This window comes from Ammodytes marinus (assembly GCF_949987685.1).
Source record: "Ammodytes marinus genome assembly, chromosome: 6".
Lineage (NCBI taxonomy): Eukaryota > Metazoa > Chordata > Actinopteri > Uranoscopiformes > Ammodytidae > Ammodytes > Ammodytes marinus.
In genome coordinates this window covers 31,733,007-31,755,011 of record NC_137235.1, presented here as the reverse complement: position 1 = coordinate 31,755,011, position 22,005 = coordinate 31,733,007, and the positions used below count along the sequence as shown (strand labels likewise).

The following is a 22,005-nucleotide window of genomic DNA, read 5'->3' as shown; positions in this document are numbered from 1 at the left end:
ATCCCCTTCACCGAGGGTGCAAATAGCAACATAACAAAGGTTTAGTCCAGTGCAAGTCATTGTGGGAAAGGGGGCGTCTCTACAATACACTTTGTTGTGCTTACTTGATTTATCTAAGGCAATCCGTTTCCTTAATTCTACTGAGTAACACAACTCTTCAGTTAAGTAAGACTAACTTGGTTTAATTATGTTAACTGCACTTTCCATTTCCAAGTAAATATAACTCAACTTTAAGTAAACTTAACCAGAGGATATAAAGTAAACAACACTTCGTAGTTAAGATGTGGATGGATGAGGATTAATGAAGAAAATGGTATAAACTTCACATGTGCAGAAAAAATGGCGGCTTCACAGGAAAATTCTAGCTGAAAAAGACGTTGACGTACAACAAATAAACGTCCACGTATTGACGTTAGACAGGAAAACCTAATTGAGTCGCTCTCATTTGCATAATAAAAGCAAGTCAATGTCAGGTCAATGTAATAAAGTACAATTTAAATTTGATGTAATCCACAAAAGTAGATTGCCATCGCTAAAGCAGAAAACTGAGTCAGACTAAACAGTGCGTTACTTCAACTTTTCAAAAATATACTTTTTAGAGTGTAGGTATGTTTGCTTACAGTTGTTTAGTAAACTGTATTTAGCCTAGCAAATAAAGAACGGACCCTCTCTGCATTATTTAGATTCCCTTTGCTTTGTATCTTTTTCATTTAATAAAGAAAGAAAGTTTTAAATAGACTACGAGGAACTCTTTATTGCAGTATCCTTTGTCTTGTCCAGTAGTAGGGTTACTTGACTTCCACAGGCTGCACTATGACGCCTTTACCCTCACACTGTGCCACCAAACTATATTTTCCCTGGTCGCCACTTCTCCAACGGGTACTTCGGCGTGACCGCAGTGATCCACACCGTGTGGAGTCTATTTTTCCATTTCCCTTTCAGTCGGCGATTGCCACTACCGCCTTCATGCACTCAGTAAATGATATTAATTCGGGGCGTCTCAATGACTATGTATGGTTAAATATGGGCGTTACGTGAAGCCCGCAAAGGCAGTGCCACATTTAGAGTTGATTGTGATTTATAAAGGGAAACAGGCGTAGGACGTGAGTGCGCACTGTTTTATAAATCAGAATATTTTTTCTTCGCGCCTACATCCTGAGTTTCTTCCGTATACGCCAGCCTCCACGTGAATCCCACGCAAAGCTTTATAAATGAGGCCCCTGGTCTTTCTCATATGTCCACATACTGTGCAGTAACTAAACCTACTATTTGACGTCAAACCAAAGTGCACTGGTTGGTGTTGAATTGTCGAGAAGCTTTCCACACCGTTAAAGTCTTTGTAGCAAGTTTGATTGGTCAGGAAGCCGCCCGTGTGTTGGTGAGGAGAACCTGGAGCCATGTTTGTTATTTGTGTATAGCTTTTCAGTCTGAGACATCTGTCAAATCACTGACTGTGGTGGTAGTAAAGTTTATTCTAAAATATGGCGTGCTTGATTTCCAATCAGGGAGGGAGTGTGGATGCAGTGAGGCTGACAGACTAACAATACATGGATACAAGAATAGAAGGAAGATACTAGAGAGAGAGAGAGAGAGAGAGAGATGGGCTGCAGTGGAAGAAGGAGTGGAGGACAAGAGAACCGAAAGGAGAGGAAGAGAGGAAGTGTCTTAATCTCTGTCTCACTCTCAAAAAGCTTTTTCTCTATAATGCACTCCTTAATGCATACTCAACACACACACACACACACACACACACACAGACTGCCCATCATTATCTCGCAATCCCATGATGCATCGGTCTCAGCCCAGATGGGCGTGTTTTCCTTTAACCGATGAGAGGGAGCGTAGCAGACATGTTTGTTTGTGTGTTTTTTTATCTTCTCTGTGTTTGGATGTTGTGGTGGTCCGGTCCAGACCCCAGACTGACCTACCTGTGTGTGTGTGTGTGTGTGTGTGTGTGTGTGTGTGTGTGTGTGTGTGTGTGTGTGTGTGTGTGTGTGTGTGTGTGTGTGTGTGTGTGTGTGTGTGTGTGTGTGTGTGTGTGTGTGTGTGTGTGTGTGTGTGTGTGTGTGTGCGCACGCTCGTTCATATTCTTTCATATTTGGTTATTTTATTGCGAGGATGAATAAGTGTTTTCTTATCCTTGTCTGTACTTAACTGTTAATGGACTGAGTGCGTATTGTGTGTGTGTGTGTGTGTGTGTGTGTGTGTGTGTGTGTGTGTGTGTGTGTGTGTGTGTGTGTGTGTGTGTGTGTGTGTGTGTGTGTGTGTGTGGAGTGTGTGGACACTATGTTGAATGTTATGCCAGCCAGCCACACACTAAGAGGACCTCATTCTCTCCCAGTGGACAGGAACAAGCCGCGGGAGGCAGGAGCCACCCACAGCCCCAGCAGCAGCTGCTCGCCTACAGGGGGAAGCCACCAGGCCCAGCTACTACCGCCACCTGAGCCGGTATGTCTGCCTTTTACAATGTTCTGATCAAGGACATGCAAGGACAGCTAAGTCCTGGGCCACAATCTAGAATGGTAAACGGTGTGTTTTTCACGTTTCACTTTTTTTTTCAAAATCAGTGAATATCAACCACAAGCATTCTCCAGATTCACTGACTGAACATTTAAGTTTTGCACAAACTGGATACAAGTTGAGTTCATCAATTAAATGATTGAATCAAAGAGCCACAGAGAGTAGCAACACATTTATTCTAAATCATTCCTTCTGGTGGCTTTCTTCACTGTGTGTTTCTATTATACATTATATTCTTTTTTTGTTGAGAGGAGCCTGGGACTTAAGAATTGTATTGCCAATGACTGCTGCTCTAATTGTTGGAAAAATCAATCCATCTTGAATCTTCCTACAAACTTTATTGAAGACATTTTGTGATCTTTTTATGGCTAGGTAGCGGACGTGGTGGATGTTACTGTGTCACTGACTCCAGTTCTCCCAGTGCCCACCACTGATACCACCTCCACCCCCCACACTGGAGCCTCTGCTCTGGGCTTTAAAGCTAGAACAGGGTCCCGCTCCAGCCTCAAAGCAGCAGCCTCCTCCCGCCTGCACCATGCCTCCAGAGGGGGGCCAACCGGAGGAGGGACCAACACCCAGAGCAAAGAGAAGAACCAGGCCATCAGCCAGCTGAGGAAGCTGCTCCTCCAGGGGAACAAGAGAGTGGAGGCTCTGGCTACAGTCATCCAGCATCTCTTCACTCAGGTGCTTCACTTATTTCACTAAGCAGTCTACAAAGCACTCCATCCCATTATTTTACAGTACTGTTTTCAAAATTCAAAGGGGTACAAATGTTCAGCTAATGGTTCTATTGTCATAAATCATGTCATCTATATCAAAACAAGGAGCACACTGTTTGGCTAGTGCAGCTGTTGTTGAGAATGTGTTTTATGTAGGAAAACTTAAAGCTCACTGTAGATGAGGGAAGGTTTATAGGATAATAGCTGTCACCACAGAGTGTCAATCAAAACACTGGAATACTGCTTTCTTGGTTTGTCCAACGTAATGGCAGATTTATTTAGTTTGTAGGGTTTGGAGGGTATCTGTATGGGTGTGTGTGTGGTCTACAGAAACAAGGGAAACAAATAATCACGTCATAACCACATTCATAATAACCATACATTTCTATAATGCATGCACACTACAACTAGCATGAAAGTCTAAGTGATTAACATAGGGAAAATGATTATACAATTCAATTACAGGATATGCATTAATGCCAGTAGGCCTTCACATGGGATTAACATAGTTAACAGAAGATGCTAACATTCGCCTAACAGCATAAATGCCCCGGTAAAGTACTAGGGAAAAATAACTGACATCTAATACAAACGGCATCAAAGACGGTAAGTGCGCGAGGCTCTAAACGGGACTTTACAACATTCAACAGTTGCTTAGATACTTAACAACAACATACAAACAACTCAGGTTATCGTCACCTACAAATCTTCAACGACGCACACTTCTTATTGGGGAAAACTCCAAACTCCGTCCGCAAACACGATCGCTCTGCTGCCTTTCTTTCTCTCCTTTTCTCTCTCTCCTCCTCGTCAGTTAACGGCTCCGCTCCTAATCAATAAGCGCGCGCATGAGCATGCACCGAGCGCATGAGCATGCACCGAGCGCATGAGCATGCACCGAGCGCATGAGCATGCACCGAGCGCATGAGCATGCACCGAGCGCATGAGCATGCACCGAGCGCATGATCGGCTCATGCCAGTGATACGGCCAGGTCCTTTATAGTCGCGGACCCTCTTTAACACTCACGTTATGCTTATTTTCAGTTTCGAAAAATTTAATTTGTGTGTCTTCATAAAAGGTTTCATGCTGTAGTGTCCAAAAATAACCTTTAATATTTCTTACAGTGACATTCCTGTCAATCTCCTCTGTTCAGCCTCTGTTTGAAATGCTACGATTTAGAGGGCTCTTCAAGCCCCGCCTTCCAGAAAGCCCAGTCTACTCTGATTGGCCCCTGAATCTATCTGTCGATTTGAATCTAACTGCCAGTTAAGGCCAGGGCACACCGGCCCGATAATCGGGCGTCGGACATGGTCGGAGAGTCTGGAGGGCGCGGGGACACAAATCTGTTTGGTGTGTTCGGTGATTGCGCTTTTTTTCAGCCGATTCAACATGTTCAATCGGCGTCGGGAAGTCTTTCAGCCCGAGCAATCTGATTGGTGGAGGGCTCGCCCGTCTCTGCTCTGCCACGGCAGCGGAGCAGATATTAGTTTCACTTTTGTCAAAGATGATTTAGGAAGCTATCGATAAAATCAGAGAATGTTTGGATTGTTATGTAGGCTAAACACAATCAGCACACAACATTAGATTGTCCGTGCATGACTTTTTCACATGTTTTCAGAAATAGTCAAGGTAGTTTGGGCGAGGAGCGGCCACAGGTGTGTCCAGTAGCGGCCTTAGCTATGTTTCCTCTGGGGGGCCCCCAACCCACCCTCAAATATTTGATAAATAATTCTTGAGCATACTAAGCCAGAGATACTCATAGTAACTTTTCATGTCGCATTGTCAAAGAGCTCAGTCACTCATGTCAATAACAGGGTCCAAAAAGGAATAAGCCTAAATATAAGGAAATAAATCATCATGGGCCCCTCAACTAGTAGGGGAGAAATACAAAAGCATAAGAAAACAGCATTAGTAGCTCTGTCTAAGGGGCTTCATGATGAGCCTTTAGGGCCCCCACACACATACAGTAATAAGATTTCTATCTGTAAATTCTATACTGTTCATAAAAAGTAGCTATCCACCCTGTATCTGTTGAAATGAGTCTCTCCATCATAGAACATGAGTCTGCTGACCAATCTACTGTTTTTACAGTTGCAGAGTAAAGAGTGCAGCCTTCTTAAGAAAAATCTGAAAAATAATGTTCCTTCTGCATCTCAGGATTTGATATAGTCTCTAAATTTTCCCCTCAAAGTGCACCAGATTGATAGCCTGGAAATCCTGACCCTGACATCTTGAACGATAGAGGGTCTGGCGACGATCAATAGTAATTTCCAACTCAAGGGGCGGCTCCTACTCGTGCATTTCAAATGCCACTGCACGCAGTTGGATAGCACTACAACCAATCAGAGCGATGCACAAGTGACGTAAGCCCCGTTCGTTTAGCGAACAGCTGTTAAACTGTTCAATTAAACGTTTGCCGTTGTCGGTCGGCAAAACAGAACATTCCACTTACTTGCTAGTGAAAGCTATGAGTCCCGTCTTCCAATTCGTTAAGGGTCGAGGCCAAAGCAGTCTCAAACTCACACAACATATCCGCAGCCATCTTTGATGTTTACTATCACAGCTTCGACGTCGCATGCACGTCACTGTCGTCATCCGGTTACGTCCTCCCCAGAGCACCATATAAAGGGCTCTGGCGCGCCCATATTAGATAGAACCAATTGAAACGTTATACCAGATTTCTGGTAGTCTTGATAAGCTTCAACGGAGCGTCTCCAGACCAACACGCGCAGCAAATTTAATTTGCCAGCGCCTAGTGGCAGGTCTGGGAATGCCAGGCTACCAGATTGATGCATTTTAATTCAAAAGGCACACATTTTCTCCCGGGGGAGGATGCCCCCGGACCCCCTAACAAGGACCAGGGTCCCTCCCACAGTATCCCTAAATCCTGTGAGAAAAACTGACTTCCTTAATATGTTTTTACCATTAATTGTATATGTGCGGAAAAGTCAGTGTACCTGACTGGATAGGTAGGAGTGGGGGGGCCCTTTAAGAGTCTGCACCCAGTGGCCCATCATCTCATAAACCGTCTATGAACCAACTGGATTCTACAATATGTTTTCTTTTTGCGGGCAGCGTGCACAGCATTCACAAGAAATATGTATCAAAAAAATAAGATGGGGGGGCCCCACACTAGGTCTTGAAACGGGCCCCCAGATCGTTAAGGCCACCACTGTGTGTGTGTGTGTGTGTGTGTGTGTGTGTGTGTGTGTGTGTGTCTGTAGCATGTATTCTCTCCATTATAATGACAGCCTACATTATGATAACAGCTACTTAATGTCATCCGGCGCAAGCGCAGAACGTACGGCAAGTCGGTAGTCGGCTCGGTGTGTTCTTCGCATTTTTTTGACCGCGTCGTGGAGAAGGAATCTGCCTGCATTGGCAGACTCCATTTTCTGGCGACGGTCGGTAGTCGGACCGGTGTGTCCTGGCCTTAAGATTGAGGGGGACTTGGGGTATGGCTACTCACAGGTGGAGGTAGTGCTAATGAAGGGGCGTGGCTTCTCCAAATAATGTCATCCGGGGAGAGAAATCTGACTGAACAGGTTTTCAGAAAGCTGGAGAAAAAAAGAGTGTTATGGAGTCTATAGATACACGGAGGACCCATATTAATGTTGAGAAACCATGAAAATGGGTCTTTTGCATAATAGGTGATCAACAGGGACTGCACATATATACACAAGATTCCTCTTAGCTTGTTTAGCTACCACACATATCTAGACAGCTATACACTAACTGGCCTGTTTACCCATATCTAATCCCAAGAGATTGTTATTTTGTGCCCCAAAAAATCAATGTCCACTCTCTGGATAGACCCTGCTCTAATGACTATATTTTTTGGAAGCAACCTGTATTTAAGAGAGTGTTCCCTCTAATTATAGTGTTTGTGATAATTAGGTAGGATCCATCGTGTGTCACTCATAGGGGATGGGACTTTAAAGGCAGACACGGGGGACGAGTTTGTACATGTCAATGATACAATAAGATGTAGTGCAGTTTCAGAGGCGGTACATGAGGGGAAACTATCACTTAGCCACACCAGTGTCCTTCCTCTTTGGCAAATTGGAGCAGCCTCCCCCCTCCCCCAGCCTATAATTAAAGTCTCACTCAGCAGTGGTGGGTGATATGGTAGTAGAGGTATGCTTGTAGAGGAAGAGTGTTTCAGTAGAAGACGTTAGGCTCATTTGAGGAGGAGACGTCTTGCTCAGACCTGTGCAATTATGACGCGCATCTTGATGAGCGCACAGCATCATGGTTAGACTTTTTGTCCGATTTGCACCTGCGGCTGGCTGCGGCCCGGCTGCATGAGACTTTGAAGTCCCGCGGGATCAAGACGGACACAGACACTGGAGCAAGACGCAGCAGTTGAGTTCCACGGGCTGCGGGAGCCAAATGTTTGATGGGAAACGTCTTGCTGACGTTTCCAGAGCGGAGCTGAGCTCTAATAGGAGTTTAAACCCCGTGTCTTTGATGCATTTCCCCAAAAAGGTTCCTGCATAAGTCTGACATCAACGTTCAAAATTAAATTACGATCCATTCTTTTTTATTTAATTTTGTTTAATCATTAGGCCTACTCCGCAGTGTATGCATTTAAGCAGAAATATTTAATCAGAGTTAAACCTCCACTGGTCTGAACCCTTGACAGAGAAATAATTTGGAAAGGAATAATTAGCATGCAGGTTTAGCTCTCCTGTATATTTATTTAAAAGTGAACACAAACTTGAGTCACATTTTTTTGTAGTGAAGTGATATCTTTATACCATTAAGATTAAATCATAGCCTTTTTTCCAGTGATCTAAATGATCTGTGAATTGTATGTTACATGTTACACATCATAATAAAGTTCATCATATCCCCATCTCTACGATAAAAATAAGGGATCTTTTATTAGACCTTGTTTTGAAAATGCCCCTTGCTTTTGAAGGGTTTACTCCTCTTTCTTTTTGTGTTCTGCTTCTAATCGGTTGTAGTATGGGTAGTATGGGCAGCCCCTCTACGGACATGTTTCTAATAGGCCTTCCAAAAAATACTAGAAAACGAACTGCATCCGCAATAAAGACGCTACTTCCGACGGCACATGCAAGTCGAGCCCACTCGGAGCTGTCCGGCTACAGTCAGACTTTTTGCTCACTCCCCCGACTGCACTCGGCTACTGTCGTCTACTTTGCAAACGAGCCGCAACTGAACCCAAACGAGCCTATTGAGCCTCTCCCGGCTTATCTGAGTCCACCACACCCACCTGCCCTTAGCAACAACAACAGATGATGCCATGGAGACATCCTGCCTGTGTGTCTGTGTGTGGCTGGAATAGCTCTGTGATAGCGATTAGCTCGATCTACTATAAGTCTCATTATTACAACATTTTAGTGTCCAAGGTTTTTACTGAACATATTTTGGATACAGCCTTTTTTCATTTTATATATATATTGAAAAAAACAATGTACAGGTCTTTAAAAAATGCATTTTCAGCATGTTTTCATTGTATCAGACACTAAAAAAACAAATGCGTAAATCCTTCTGTAATAGTGCTAAGAATGATTATGGAAAGTAAAGTGGATGTCAGTGCTTTAGAGGTTGAGATTTTTCTGTTCAGAGTATTGAAAGAGTAAACTAATGTTGAGATAATGGCCGTTAAAGATGGTTGTATAGAAGAAATATACAGACGCAAACAGACAAGGTTTAGTCAAATAAACACCTGAATGTACATTTTATAGCTTTTATTTCTACTGGTATAAAAGAAGACATAATAGACAGAAATGTCAAAATAAACAAGTGCCCAATAAAAACAAACAATGTTTTTCCTTGCTGTGTCTCGCATGGCTGCAGTCAGTTTATTACCATAGCAGGCGGGTTCATCGCAGGTTTAAAGGCTGTTGATTGGCCCAGTCAGTCAGACAACAGGATGTGTCAGTCAGAGTCCCGGACATGGATAGGCTGCTGGGTCAATATTTGCTGTGTATGAATAGTAATTACTGAGATGTTGTTTGCAGAGTATGATGGCATGTAAAACGAAAATGAATGCACACAAACACACACATTATTAAAAATGATTTTTTCTTTCGGTAACGATAATTATCATTCCGATGGGCACACCGTCCTCTGTGCGTGGTTGAAGCTATGTATGTTGGATATGAGCTCAGCACTTCTAATACATATGGGTTGACCTTCAACACTTCATTTCTTCTTGTCATGTTTTGTAAAGCTGATAGGGAGCGTATGCAGAATAGTCTTAATGTGTTTAGTTGACCTTAAAGTTGACCTGTAGTGTCAAACTAACACACACACACACACACACACACACACACACACATACACATACAATGTTTGTGGGGGAAAGTAGTCATTATCAGTATAGAAGAATAACCTGTTATCATCAGTAACAACCCCACACACAATAGAGATGTGTGTGTGTGTGTGTGTGTGTGTGAGTGTGTGTGTGTGTTACATTTTTTTCTAGCCACTTTCCAACAGCTTGTAACATGCAAAGAGCAGTTGAGAGAGAGAGAGTCAAACAGTGGTGGAGCCTGCCTGACTGGGTTATTGATTAGATGAACGGCCTGGTTGAGAGTGGAGGTGAAGGGGGAGTGATGGGTGGAATGGAGGGAGGGGTGGAGGAATGCAGCAGCTGCAGTTTAAGCCCTGCAGAAGCTCTTTGATTGGTGTGTGTGTGTGTGTGTGTGTGTGTTTAGATAACGTGTGTGTTTTTTATCTGACGCTCTGAATACCAATGCTATCTAATCGGCCCCTAGGCACTTGAAAGGTAACTGGTTAATGTAAAGTGCAGACACAGGATGTAGAGCAACTTTTCCCCGGGGGGCTAGGGGCGGGGGGGCTGTGTGGTATTGTGGAAGGGATTGGGGCTTTTAATTGAGCTGGGTGGGTTATCAGAATATTGCATTTTTCAAAGGCATACTGGTTTGACAGTTTCTTATTCTTGTGTCTGTTTTGTTCATAGATAGTATATAAAGTGGATGTAGCATCCGGGCCGACCTCAGTTATTCCAACTGCATCCAATCGTCCTGGCCTATGCGCGTCGCCATCTTGTCAGATTTTTACTCCACCTCATTTCCTCTTACCAAAAAAGGGCATTGATATGACGTCGGGGGGAGGGAGATACGCCCATCTAGCTGACGTATACCTCCGAGGCGAAGTGAGGGCCAGCGGCTAGCCGTCACTCAAGAGGCCGCGCCCCTAATTATTCATAAATTGTAACCTCCTCTAGAATAAAACCGAGCATGTTCCAAAAAAATGCATCCCCCTTAGTGTTGTCATGGAGATATGACCAAAACATACAGACTAGAATGTTTTTTTGGACCAAGCCGTAAATACGTTTAATAATGCTGTGAAAACGGCCTATTTAACATGGGAGTCAATAAGAAATTGCTCTGTTTTGGTACCAGTGGCCATTTGGTGAACTGCATTTTTTGTAACTTCTGCATTGGAGGGTGGTAGAACTCGCTGTGGCTGGGGCTTGGTTGTGAGGTTTTGAAGGACCCAGTAATATTACTGTTGATTCAGTAAGCTACATGTCTCTTTCTTTTGGGTCATTTAACTGCTTGGATCTTTATGGATGCCATTTATCTATTTAGTTATTTATTTTCTGTCTTTCTCAGTTCCACCTCTGTTGCATGATATACAAACCGTTTTGAAAGCTAAAAACTAGAGAGGCGAGAGCTAAATATCACAAATCCTCTTTCCGAATGTTTTTTGTGGAGTCAGCAATTCTTGAAAGAAAGCTTGTTGCCAAAAATAAAAACATTTTGATTTCGTGGACAAGCTTTCTCGAAAGAATCGCTGGATGGAAGCTGTTAAGTTTTATAGTGGTGTTAACTTTAAATAGACAGAGACAAAGAGGTGGAAGAGTTAGAGTAAGGTGATGAGTTCATGCAGATACAGCAGTTCTGTGTAAATGAACAGGAGATAAGAGTAAAGAAATGAGAGAAAAAAAGTTGCAGACATTTCTGTCATTCCAACATACTGTATACAGGACCCAGAGGAGGGGGGAGGACAGGGAGTGCAGTGGTGAACAGGTTAGAGAGAGGGAGGAGTGGAAGTGGCAGAGAGAGAGAGAGAGAGAGAGAGCGAGAGATAGAGAGCGAGAGCATTCTATTCAGTAGGAGGGCAGAGAGAGAGAGAGAGTGTGTGTGTGTGTGTGTGTGTGTGTGTGTGTGTGTGTGTGTGTGTGTGTGTGTGTGTGTGTGTGTGTGTGTGTGTGTGTGTGTGTGTGTGTGTGTGTGTGTGTGTGTGTGTGTGTGTGTGTTCTTTGGAATTTGAGTCTGCTGCTGATAGAGGGAGAGGATTGTTGAGAGAAAGAGAGAGAGGGAGAGAGTGGAAGGACAGAAGACACCAGAGAGAGGAGTACACATATTTATTTTTTCAAGCGCACACGTGTGTATGTGTGTTTCTCCGAGACATGGGGTCAACGGCCAGCAAAGCCCGTGCCAAGCCCAGCAAGGCACCCCCTCATCGACGCAAGAAGAAACGCAAGGTGTGTGTGTGTGTGTGTGTGTGTGTGTGTGTGTGTGTGTGTGTGTGTGTGTGTGTGTGTGTGTGTGTGTGTGCTTGTGTTGACAACTGTAGATGGTTTGTCTGGGATTGTAAAGGAGTTTCCCATCGGGCCACTTTAAAGGAATCTTGCCAAATGTATTCTCTTCCAACTCGTTTGATCCAATTAGCTGTTGCTTTTCAGTTGAACGGTTTAGAGAGAAACACATGACACGCCCTCACCTTGGAACATAAATATCATAAATAAGTTATGAAATAATATTACCACCAATTACACAACAACAACAACAACAGGGCCTGAGTGAACGGCTGTCCGTAGCATGCTGATTTGACTTTATCATCTTACCACTCCAATGACCTGTCATATATCTACAGATGTTTCTATTTTCATGGCTGGAAAGGTTAGTCATACATTATTACAAGCTGAAGCTGTATGTTTTGCCTTGGTGCTCCATTTTGGACAACAGATTGATTTTATGGCTGGGTTTCTGTGTGTGCGTGTGTGCGTGCGTGTGTGTGTGTGTGTGTGTGTGTGTCTACTGTTGTCACTGTATGTGTATGTTCGTGTATGTATTCAAATACGGTCATTAAGGATTGGTTGTGAAAGAACTAGAAAATCCTGAATGTAAATAGGGTCTCTTAAAGCTGGGGTATATGATTTCGGATTGGTCAAAGTTAACATGAGCTGACACTTTGACCAATCAGAGCGAGGCTCCGATTCTCTGTTCTTATTGGCTGTTGGGACTGTCCATTCACTTTGGCACGACTTTGTTGGTGTAGCAAAGTCTGGCTGGAGAAGGAACCCATGAATACACTTCAGCCCCAGACTGACTACTGAAGTGAAATGAAAATTGAGCGGAAGTAGGTAGGCGGGCAAAGCCAGGCTACGGACTCTAGGCACAGTCAGTAAAAACAGAGCGGAGCTGATACTTTCCTGTGTTTTTCTGAATGACATACTTCTGCAGGTATGTAGGAAGAACACTGAGGATAGTCTTATAAATAAGGATATGCCAATGATGGAGTCTGCGGGTGGACAGGGCAAACCATCCAACTCGAGCATACAAAGAGCAGTGGTGCGTGGTAGACCTGTCCAAAGACTGTAGGCATTTTGAAGATGCATTCATATATAAAACATCACCATAGTCCAACACAGACCAAAAGGTTGCAGCAACAAGTCTGTTTTTGACTTCAAAAGAAAAACAAGATTTGTACAAGTAAAAACCTCATTTTATCTTTAGTTTTTTCAAAAGCTGCTGGATATGAGATTTAAAAGAGAGAGCATCATCAATTATAATTCCCAGATATTTATATTGAGACACAGATTCAATGACAGAGCCCTGCAAAGTGGTGATTGGAGGGAGGTCCGGGGGCTTTAGGATTCTGGAGAACGCTTGTTGTCAAAATCATTTATTTTGGTCAAAATCACTTCTAAATCTGCTCACGATCCACACTGTGTGTGTGGCTGAAAAATTTGAACAATGAACAATTGTGGGTATTAATACACTTCACACTACACTACTGTATACATTCTGAAACACAGATTCCCAAACGTCTCCAAAAAACATAAACTATTCAGTTCATAGGTTACTACATGGTACACAGTTACCATGTGTTGATTTTGATTGTGTTGTGATTTTGCTCTCTGTACACTGAAGAGTACATGGTAGCAGGTAGCATTTATCATTTTCTGCTCATGTTAAAGTGTCTTTGAGTGCCCTTCAAAAAGTGCTGTATAAATACCATCAATTATTATTATCAATTATTACGTTTGATTTCAAATTCCATCTCTTGCGGCAGGGTTGGAGGTTCGATCCCCCATCTCCCCGCCCCATGTCGAAGTGTCCCTAGGCAAGACACTGAACCCCAAATTGCTCCCGATGGTTCAGAGAGCGCCTTGCATGGCAGCTACTGCCATCGGTGTATGAGTGTGTGTATGAATGGGTGAATGTGGTAAAGAAATGTAAAGCGCTTTGGGGCTGAGAAAATCGGCTAAAAAGCGCATATAAGTCAAGTCCATTTACCATTTTATTTACCATTTACTTGCTGTCCCCCCTGTGCAGCATGAGGAGTCCCTGAAGCAGAAGAAGGAGCTGGCCCTGGAGCTGGCCAACCTCAGAGATGAACTGGGTAAGAGACATCCACACACCTGCTGCTACCACAGTCTCTCTCTCTCTCTCTCTCTCTCTCTCTCTCTCTCTCTCTCTCTCTCTCTCTCTCTCTCTCTCTCTCTCTCTCTCTCTCTCTCTCTCTCTCTCTCTCTCTCTCTCTCATTTGCATATGGCAAACACACAGACACGTGTATACGAGGCTTATCAAGGACAGGTCAACTGCCATTCAAAACCCCTGTGTTGTTCCTGTTGTAACTGTCAGTGCGTTTACATGGCCTTTCAAATATTCAATAAATGTCCGATGCATGGCTGTCTCCACTATGCTAAGTGGCGCTGTAGCCCTCTCAACAAGTGGTTATAGAGCCACGTCCGGTTCCCTTCCGGCAACAACCCTACTATTTTTTACGTTTTCTCTTTCCACTTCCTTGTGAAATCATGTGAAATCCCCAGCAGGGATTCTCGAGCAAGAGCAGAACGCAAACTCCGATGTGCGATATTTGATCCTGTATACATGCAGAGAGAATGCTGACTATGAACAAGTTATCTAGGTGTTCTTATCCGACTTCTCTTGTCCGTTAATGTGCCGATTTGTGTGATAAGTAGATCGGATAAAGGTGTTTACATGCATTTTACAAGTCCTGTTGAAGTCTCATTCGTTTATTTACCCGATTATGAGTCTGCATGTAAACGCACTGAGTGAGGTGCAGCTGTCAACATGTCTGTCCTCTGCACACTTCACCTGTGCTTTTATATGTGGAGATGAGAGCCAGCAGTCTGTTATAGATTCATCTCCACATGTTGTTTGGATTGAAATGTTGAGACATGAGAACGTTAATGCAGAATAATGCAGTCTCCTCCTCCACATATCCAGACAGGCTCTAGAATGGATTCAAGAGAAAAAACTTCATGGCACAGAACAGTAAACGTACGCTATCTGTCAGGTTTACATTACAATACATTTCATTTAGCTGACGCTTTCATCCAGTAAGTGCATTACACCATGGAGGTGAGAACTCAGAACAACAAGAATCGTGCAAGTACATACTGTAAGCTTCAAATGAAGCAAACTACAAAGTGCCACATGTACAGTTGTGTTCAAAATAATAGCAGTGTGTTTAAAAAATTGAGTAAAGATCAAAATCCGTATCATAGCTTTTATTTCCAAACACGCAAATGCATTGGGGACATTCTATTCCAAATCCAAATATGAAGACATTTTTGTCAAATGTTTCTATATCTTTACAGAAAGTGAAGAAAAAGGAATATCAGACTGTTCAAAAAAATAAAAACCTATGTGTTGACATCAAAAATGCTGTTTTTGAGTCAAAACCAAGAAATGCAGAGGAATTGTGGAATGTAGTCCAATCGTCCTGGGCTGAAACACCTGTTCACAGGTGCCATAAGTTGGCCGGCTCCCTGCAACACAGATGCTCAGAAACAGAGGTTATACAACTAAATATTAGTTCAGTGATTCATAGGAAAGCTAAATCTTCATGCATTTTTCAGTTGATACAGTAAATGTTTGAATTGTAAAGAGAAATGCAGACACTGCTATTTAACAGTCTAATATTCATTTTTCTTCACTTTCTGTAAAGATATAGAAACATTTGACAAAAGTTTATTCATATTTGGATTTGGAATAGAATGTGCAATGTCCCCAATGCATTTGCATGTTTGGAAATAAAAGCTATGATAAGGATTTTGATCTTGCCTCACTTTTTTAAACACACTGCTATTATTTTGAACACAACTGTAAGTGACACATATTGGGGCGACTGTGGCTATGTTGGTAGAGCGGGTCGGCCGATGATCAAAGGGTTGGAGGTTCAATCCCCGCCCTGCCACCTGTGTCAGAGTTGTTGTGTCCTTGGACAAGACACTTCCCCCAACTTGCCTCGCGGGAATGTGGATAGTCAGCCTGCTATGGGTGTATGAATGTGTGTGTGTGTGTGTGAATGGTAACGTGGGAAAGGAAAACAGGTCTCCCTTGCAAAAGAGTCTTCGGTCTCAATGGGATATATCTGTATAAATAAAGGTTTAAAAAAAAACTAACATGCAAGTGAAAATGAATATTAATTTAGATTTTCTCCATCATCTGAAGCCAAGTCTGAGGAGATGTCTTTTCAGCCTGCGGCGGGAGGAAAATGTATAAGCTTTCAGTTGTTCTGATGTCACTGGGGAGCTTAGGTCTAATGGTTAAAAGCTCTGATGCTTTTCGGTTGTTGATATATATAACCTTTGAGGAGCCTCTGTTCTACCTGTAGAAGTACCAACAGTAGCACACAAAGGCCTCTCTTAATGCTCCCAGTCAAACCACAGCCCTTCACAGCCATCCCAGCTTAAAGGAGTTAGGTGGGGCGTTCAGCATAGTAGCAGCAGATGAGTAAGACTTCAGTAACAAGAACTGATCCTTCCAAACAATGCAACTGTCACCTGGAACAGCTGGGAGCAAGTATGAGAAAACTGTGTTTGTGTTTGTGTTTGTGTGTGTGTGTGTGTGTGTGTGTGTGTGTGTGTGTGTGTGTGTGTGTGTGTGTGTGTGTGTGTGTGTGTGTGTGTGTGTGTGTGTGTGTGTGTGTGTGTGTGTGTGTGTGTGTGTGTGTGTGTGTGTGTGTGTGTGTGTGTGTGTGTGTGTGTGTGTGTGTTTGAGGTGTGTTTCATTTGGCTGCTGGCCATTCAGCTGTCATTATAAGACAAAGAGCCTTGCTTCACCAAGTCAACAGGCAATAATAATAATAATACATTTGTATTGCACTTTATATGGCAGGAATCTCAAAGTGCTACAGAGAAGTAAAAGAAATACAATTAAATCAAAATGAAGGTAGAGTGAATGCAGGCACTTCAGACATACTTTACATGATATATTTTATTGAGATGTTTCCAGCAAATTTACTTAAAGATGATTGACGTGCGCAAGTCTCACTTGGGCCAAGAATATACTATATGCTGCTTTCTGTAATCTACTGAAAATAACATGACAGTCTGAGTTCCTAATACTAACTCTGCCAAATCCACACACACACACACACACACACACACACACACACACACACACACACACACACACACACACACGCACCAGTATAAATAAAAATAACCATGGCTGTAATATAAGTATACAGCCCTGCGCGCCCTTCAACCTCTGGTCGGTGGAAAGTTTGTTGTGACATAGGAGTGGGCAAGGAATTACATTTTTTTAGACATGTAACATTTGAGTGTGTCTTCATCACTTGTGGTGTGCACTTTATGGCATGAGGACATGTTTGGTGGATTGGTCAATGAGGGAGTTGTAAAGGATCTCCAGAGCTGCAAGGTTTGTGATGTTTTGGAGTTATTTTATTAATTATAAGGTTATAGTTGTTAAACAGCAATGTTGTCCGTCAGCCCATCTTGTTTGTCTCCCACAAACACTCTCACACTTGTTGCTGGTTTGTCTCTGCTGAAGCCAGTGTACAGCCGGCCGTGTCCCAACACACTGTGGGGCAGGAACACACCAACTCTCTTGTTCTCCTGTCCTGCAGAAGACACAGGGTCAGGTACTTTTTTTTTTTTTTTTTTTTTTTTTAACCTTTATTTATACAGGTATATCCCATTGAGTCCGAAGACTCTTTTGCAAGGGAGACCTGTTCCCATTTACACGTTACCATTCACACACACATTCATACACCGATAGCAGGCTAACTATCGACATTCACACGAGGCAAGGTGGGTGAAGTGTCTTGCCCAAGGACACAACAACTATGACACAGGTGGCAGGGCGGGGATCGAACCTCCAACCCTTTGATCATCGGCCGACCCGCTCTACCAACTGAGCCACAGCCGCCGCCCGATGGATTGTATCTCACCTTTACTGATTGTGACAGCAAATACCAGGCGAAGGGGTAACTGCCTCTGGACCACAGTGAATGGGAGCTCCTGGGACTGGACATGGAGAGGTGTCCTGGCACGCACACATCCCTTTTCCTGCCCCCCACCCCTTCCTTCTCTTACACTTTCCCTCCCTCCATCACTCAGAGCAGTGTGACTGTGATCTTTTCTTTTACTGCGAGCTTGACCTTTGGTTCATCTCTTTACACACAAAGCTGAGGAATGTTAGCCATGTATAGAACGCTGCTGTCATCACACACACACACACACACACACACACACACACACACACACACACACACACACACACAAACGTCTGTTCTGAACCTTCATAGTCTGAAAGTCCAGTTAAACAGGAGCGGCCTGTTTGCGTCTCAATATATGTTGTGTTAAGTTTGACAGTGTGGAGTTACTTAACATAACAGTTTAGTTGAGTTATGAAGGAAAGTCCTGCAGTCAGAATACATGCAGAGAGTGCTTCAGGAGAATTGGGTGAGAGAGGGTCAGTCAGGGAAAGTCTTTTGTTATTCAGAAACCATTTGTTCCTGAGGCACTAGCTCGCTGGTAGAAGGAGACATTTTATCTTGCGTTTTACTTTTCTGTTTATAGGCCCCTTATCTCTACACTTAAACGTGTACGTCTGCACTGGGTCTTTGCACTATATTTGTTTTTCTTTAGATCTCTCTGGTGGCTCTCTTCACTTGTGTTTCTCTCATACTTTCTTAATTGTTATGCATTATCTATCTAATGCCTATGACTGCTGCTGGCATGTTTGTGCATATGACAAATAAACAATCTTGAGAAAGATTATAGATTTAATTATAGAGAGTCTGGTGTGTCACTGGCTGTCTTTTAAGTCAGGTGGTATTCCCTCCAAGCAAGTCTGTTTTTCTTTGTTTGGTTGACTTTTTTAAGTTCTCTCTCTCTCTCTCTCTCTCTCTCTCTCTCTCTCCCTCTCTCTCTCTCTCTCTCTCTCTCTCTCATGTGTTTGCATTTGGTCTGAATGAGAAGCCATAAAGCCCTGTATGTAACCCCTCCTAACAACCCCCCAGGCCCAGGCATTCTCACACTGCACACAGGAAGAAGGGGGTCTCTTGAAATGATGTCATTATTTTTACACCACCGCCAACACCTGCTTAGCACCTGCTGACACACACACACACACACACACACACACACACACACACACACACACACACACACACACACACACACACACACACACACAAACACACTTTGTTTTGTCCGACGTATGATAGAGCAGAAGCTTGTGTGTCTGAGCTGCTCTCAGCTGTTGTTGGCTTTGTGTCTCCATCGCCACGGCGACAGGCGTTTTACTATAGAGCCCCATTCAGAGGGGGCAACAGCAACTGTCCCATACACAGCCAGTTGTTACACACAGCTACGTTAGAGTGTTGGTGCAAGAGGGAAAATAAAATGAAAAGAGCAGTGAGCAAGGCAGAGGTTCCAGGTGATCGGCTCTTTACCTGCATATTTCTTCCCCCAAATATTTCACACTAGAGCCAGTCATAAATCAGTTGGCGTGTGACGTGGGTAGAGAGGGAGCGCAGCGTGCGTGTGCGTTTGAGAGTTTGAATTACTCATGAGAGGAACGGGTCCTGATGCATTAGTTGTAAGCTGAGTTGCAGATGTGTTTTGGGGGGGGAGGGGGGGGGTTGGATCTCATGTCTTCTGCCATAAAAGAGCCGTTCAACTGGAATGTGGTTGTCACGGAATGTTGAGACACACACACACACACACACACACACACATGGAACACACACAGTTGAGTTTTTACAGTGCACCCATCTCAGTACAGTTTGAACTTACATAACATACTATGATGATTGTCATGCTGTGTGCTGTATTAATAGTTGAAGCTAGAGATCCCATAGTAAGCCTTGCTGTGCTGTGTGTCAGTGTGTTCCACAGAGCTGGGCAGGCTGCTCCAGAGCCAGAAGCAGGAGGGGGAGCAGGCTCTCACCAGGCTGGAACAGGAGCACAGGGACGTGCTGCTGCAGCTGGAGGACAGGTAATAATAATAATAATTGATAGGTTTTATATAGCGCTTTATTGTCTAGGCACTCAAAGACGCTTTACAGGGTTCCTGGTTCAATTCGTTCACACACAGTCATACCGGTGGTGGTAAACTACGAGAGTAGCCACAGCTGCCCTGGGGCAGACTGACGGAAGCGTGGCTGCCATTCAGCGCCAACGGCCCCTCAGACCACCACCTCAAACATACAGCAATCATACACATTCACACAGGGCAAGGTGGGTGAAGTGTCTTGCCCAAGGACACAACAACAATGACACAGGTGGCCGGGCGGGGATCGAACCGCCAACCCTTGGATCGTTGGCCAACCCGCTTAACCACCTGAGCCACAGTCGCCCCAAAGGTCAAAGGTCAGACCTCTGTGACCACTGGACACTCACTTATGTTGAGACATAAACGTAAATGCAATAAAGAAATGAAACAATGCAGTCTCCTCCTCCACATATCCAGACAGGCTCTAGAATGGATTCAAGAGAAAAACTTCATGGCACAGAACAGTAAACGTACGCTATCTGTCAGGTTTACATTACAATACATTTCATTTATCTGACGCTTTCATCCAATAAGTGCATTACACCATGGAGGTGAGAACTCAGAACAACAAGAATCATAAAAACATGTATGCAGACATTTTAATGTTATTCTGCCATAATGAGCAGGTAAGTATGGGGATTGTAACACAGCCTCAGCGTGACACACATGTGAGAATTATAAGGACCACTCCAACGTTTACTGTTTATCTACTGTCGCTTATGATATCTCCTGTGTGTGTGTGTGTGTGTGTGTGTGTGTGTGTGTGTGTGTGTGTGTGTGTGTGTGTGTGTGTGTGTGTGTGTGTGTGTGTGTGTGTGTGTGTGTGTGTGTGTGTGTGTGTGTGTGTGTGTGTGTGTGTGTGTGTGTGTGTGTGTGTGTGTGTGTGTGTGTGTGTGTGTGTGTGTGTGTGTGTTGTGTGTGTGTCAGATTGAGGAGTTTCTACCAAACGGAGTGGGACAAAGTGCACCAGACGTACCAGGATGAGGCAGACAAATGTCGCATGTTGATGGAACAGCAGGTCAGAGCGACAGGCAAACGCACTCACACACAACCACAGACACACCCACACACACACAAACATACAATTTGGAATCAGATGTCATTATGTGTGTGTGTTTGTGTGTGTGTGTGTGTGTGTGTGTTTTGTACACTAACAAGTAGTTACCTGTCGCTAAAATGTCTCTATGTGTCTCGCCCAATAAATCCAGTTTTATTATGAGATAATTACCATAGCACAACAAGGGACATTGCAGCGAGACATGGCGGCAGTAGAAATGTAATTGCCGTCTTGCTAGGAGCAATTTGATAAGTAGTCGGTGTTTGTGATCCACTCTGAATGTTGAACTCATAATGCTGCAAAGAGAGTGTCATACTGGAGAGAGGGCCATTATCTCAACATTAGGTTTTTCAATACTCTAAACCAAAAATCTCAACTTCTAAAGCACTTACATCTACTAAAATCCATAGTCCATAATAATCATTCTTAGCACTATTTTTTGAAGGATATTACAGAAGGATCTATTCAAATGTTGTTAATTGTCTGATTTATGAGACATTTTCTTCTTAAAAACAAGCAGGAAATGCATTTTTTAAGACCTATTATTTATTTATTTATTTATTTATTTATAAACTGTTAAATACTTTGGGCACTTAAATGTAATACAATTTAAAAGTATTTCCCACACTTATTTCCATGTTATATATGAAACATGCTCTCATGTTGTTACTCTATAAGTACATGTTATTTATCTTTGGCTGCAGCGTCATACCCACACGCACACTTTAAATGTTTTGTGTGTGTACACATAATGAGATCCCGTTCCATTCTCGAGTAAAGTCATTGGTCCACAGGTATACAGTATATAATATTCTGATGTGTATCCATCAGGTGGAGGAGCTGAGGAGCAGACAGGAAGCAGAGAGACAGAGTCAGGAAGTGAGTCATTGCCAGGAGCTGCAGTGTGTTAAACAGCAGTACGAGGATGCTATACAAGGTGTGTGCACCACATATACACAGCTTTCACACATCTGCATGTGAAATCATTTGTTAGCAGGCCCCTCTGAGGGCCTGCAATTAATGCTCTCCACCATACTTTTTTTTCTTCTTAATCTTCCACCTCTTTTTAAAAGTTTGAGAGGCCACGCCCCTCACACCGTAAGTCTGATTGACTCGAAATGTCATACCCAGGTCCAGCT

At 43.4% G+C, this 22,005-nt stretch overlaps 1 protein-coding gene across 4 annotated transcripts in view; it reads left to right on the top strand.

Annotated features, from left to right (window-relative positions):
* LOC307251581 (uncharacterized protein) overlaps positions 1 to 22,005 on the top strand; it is a 124,997-nt gene that overhangs the window by 91,244 nt on the left and 11,748 nt on the right. For all 4 annotated transcript variants that reach the window (XM_080028956.1, XM_080028955.1, XM_080028953.1 and 1 more), the window contains exons 9-14: positions 2,342 to 2,448; positions 2,893 to 3,204; positions 13,806 to 13,872; positions 19,641 to 19,752; positions 20,737 to 20,827; positions 21,698 to 21,803. In XM_080028956.1, the coding sequence (XP_079885082.1) occupies positions 2,342 to 2,448; positions 2,893 to 3,204; positions 13,806 to 13,872; positions 19,641 to 19,752; positions 20,737 to 20,827; positions 21,698 to 21,803 (795 nt within the window). The remainder of the gene's footprint in view (positions 1 to 2,341; positions 2,449 to 2,892; positions 3,205 to 13,805; positions 13,873 to 19,640; positions 19,753 to 20,736; positions 20,828 to 21,697; positions 21,804 to 22,005) is intronic.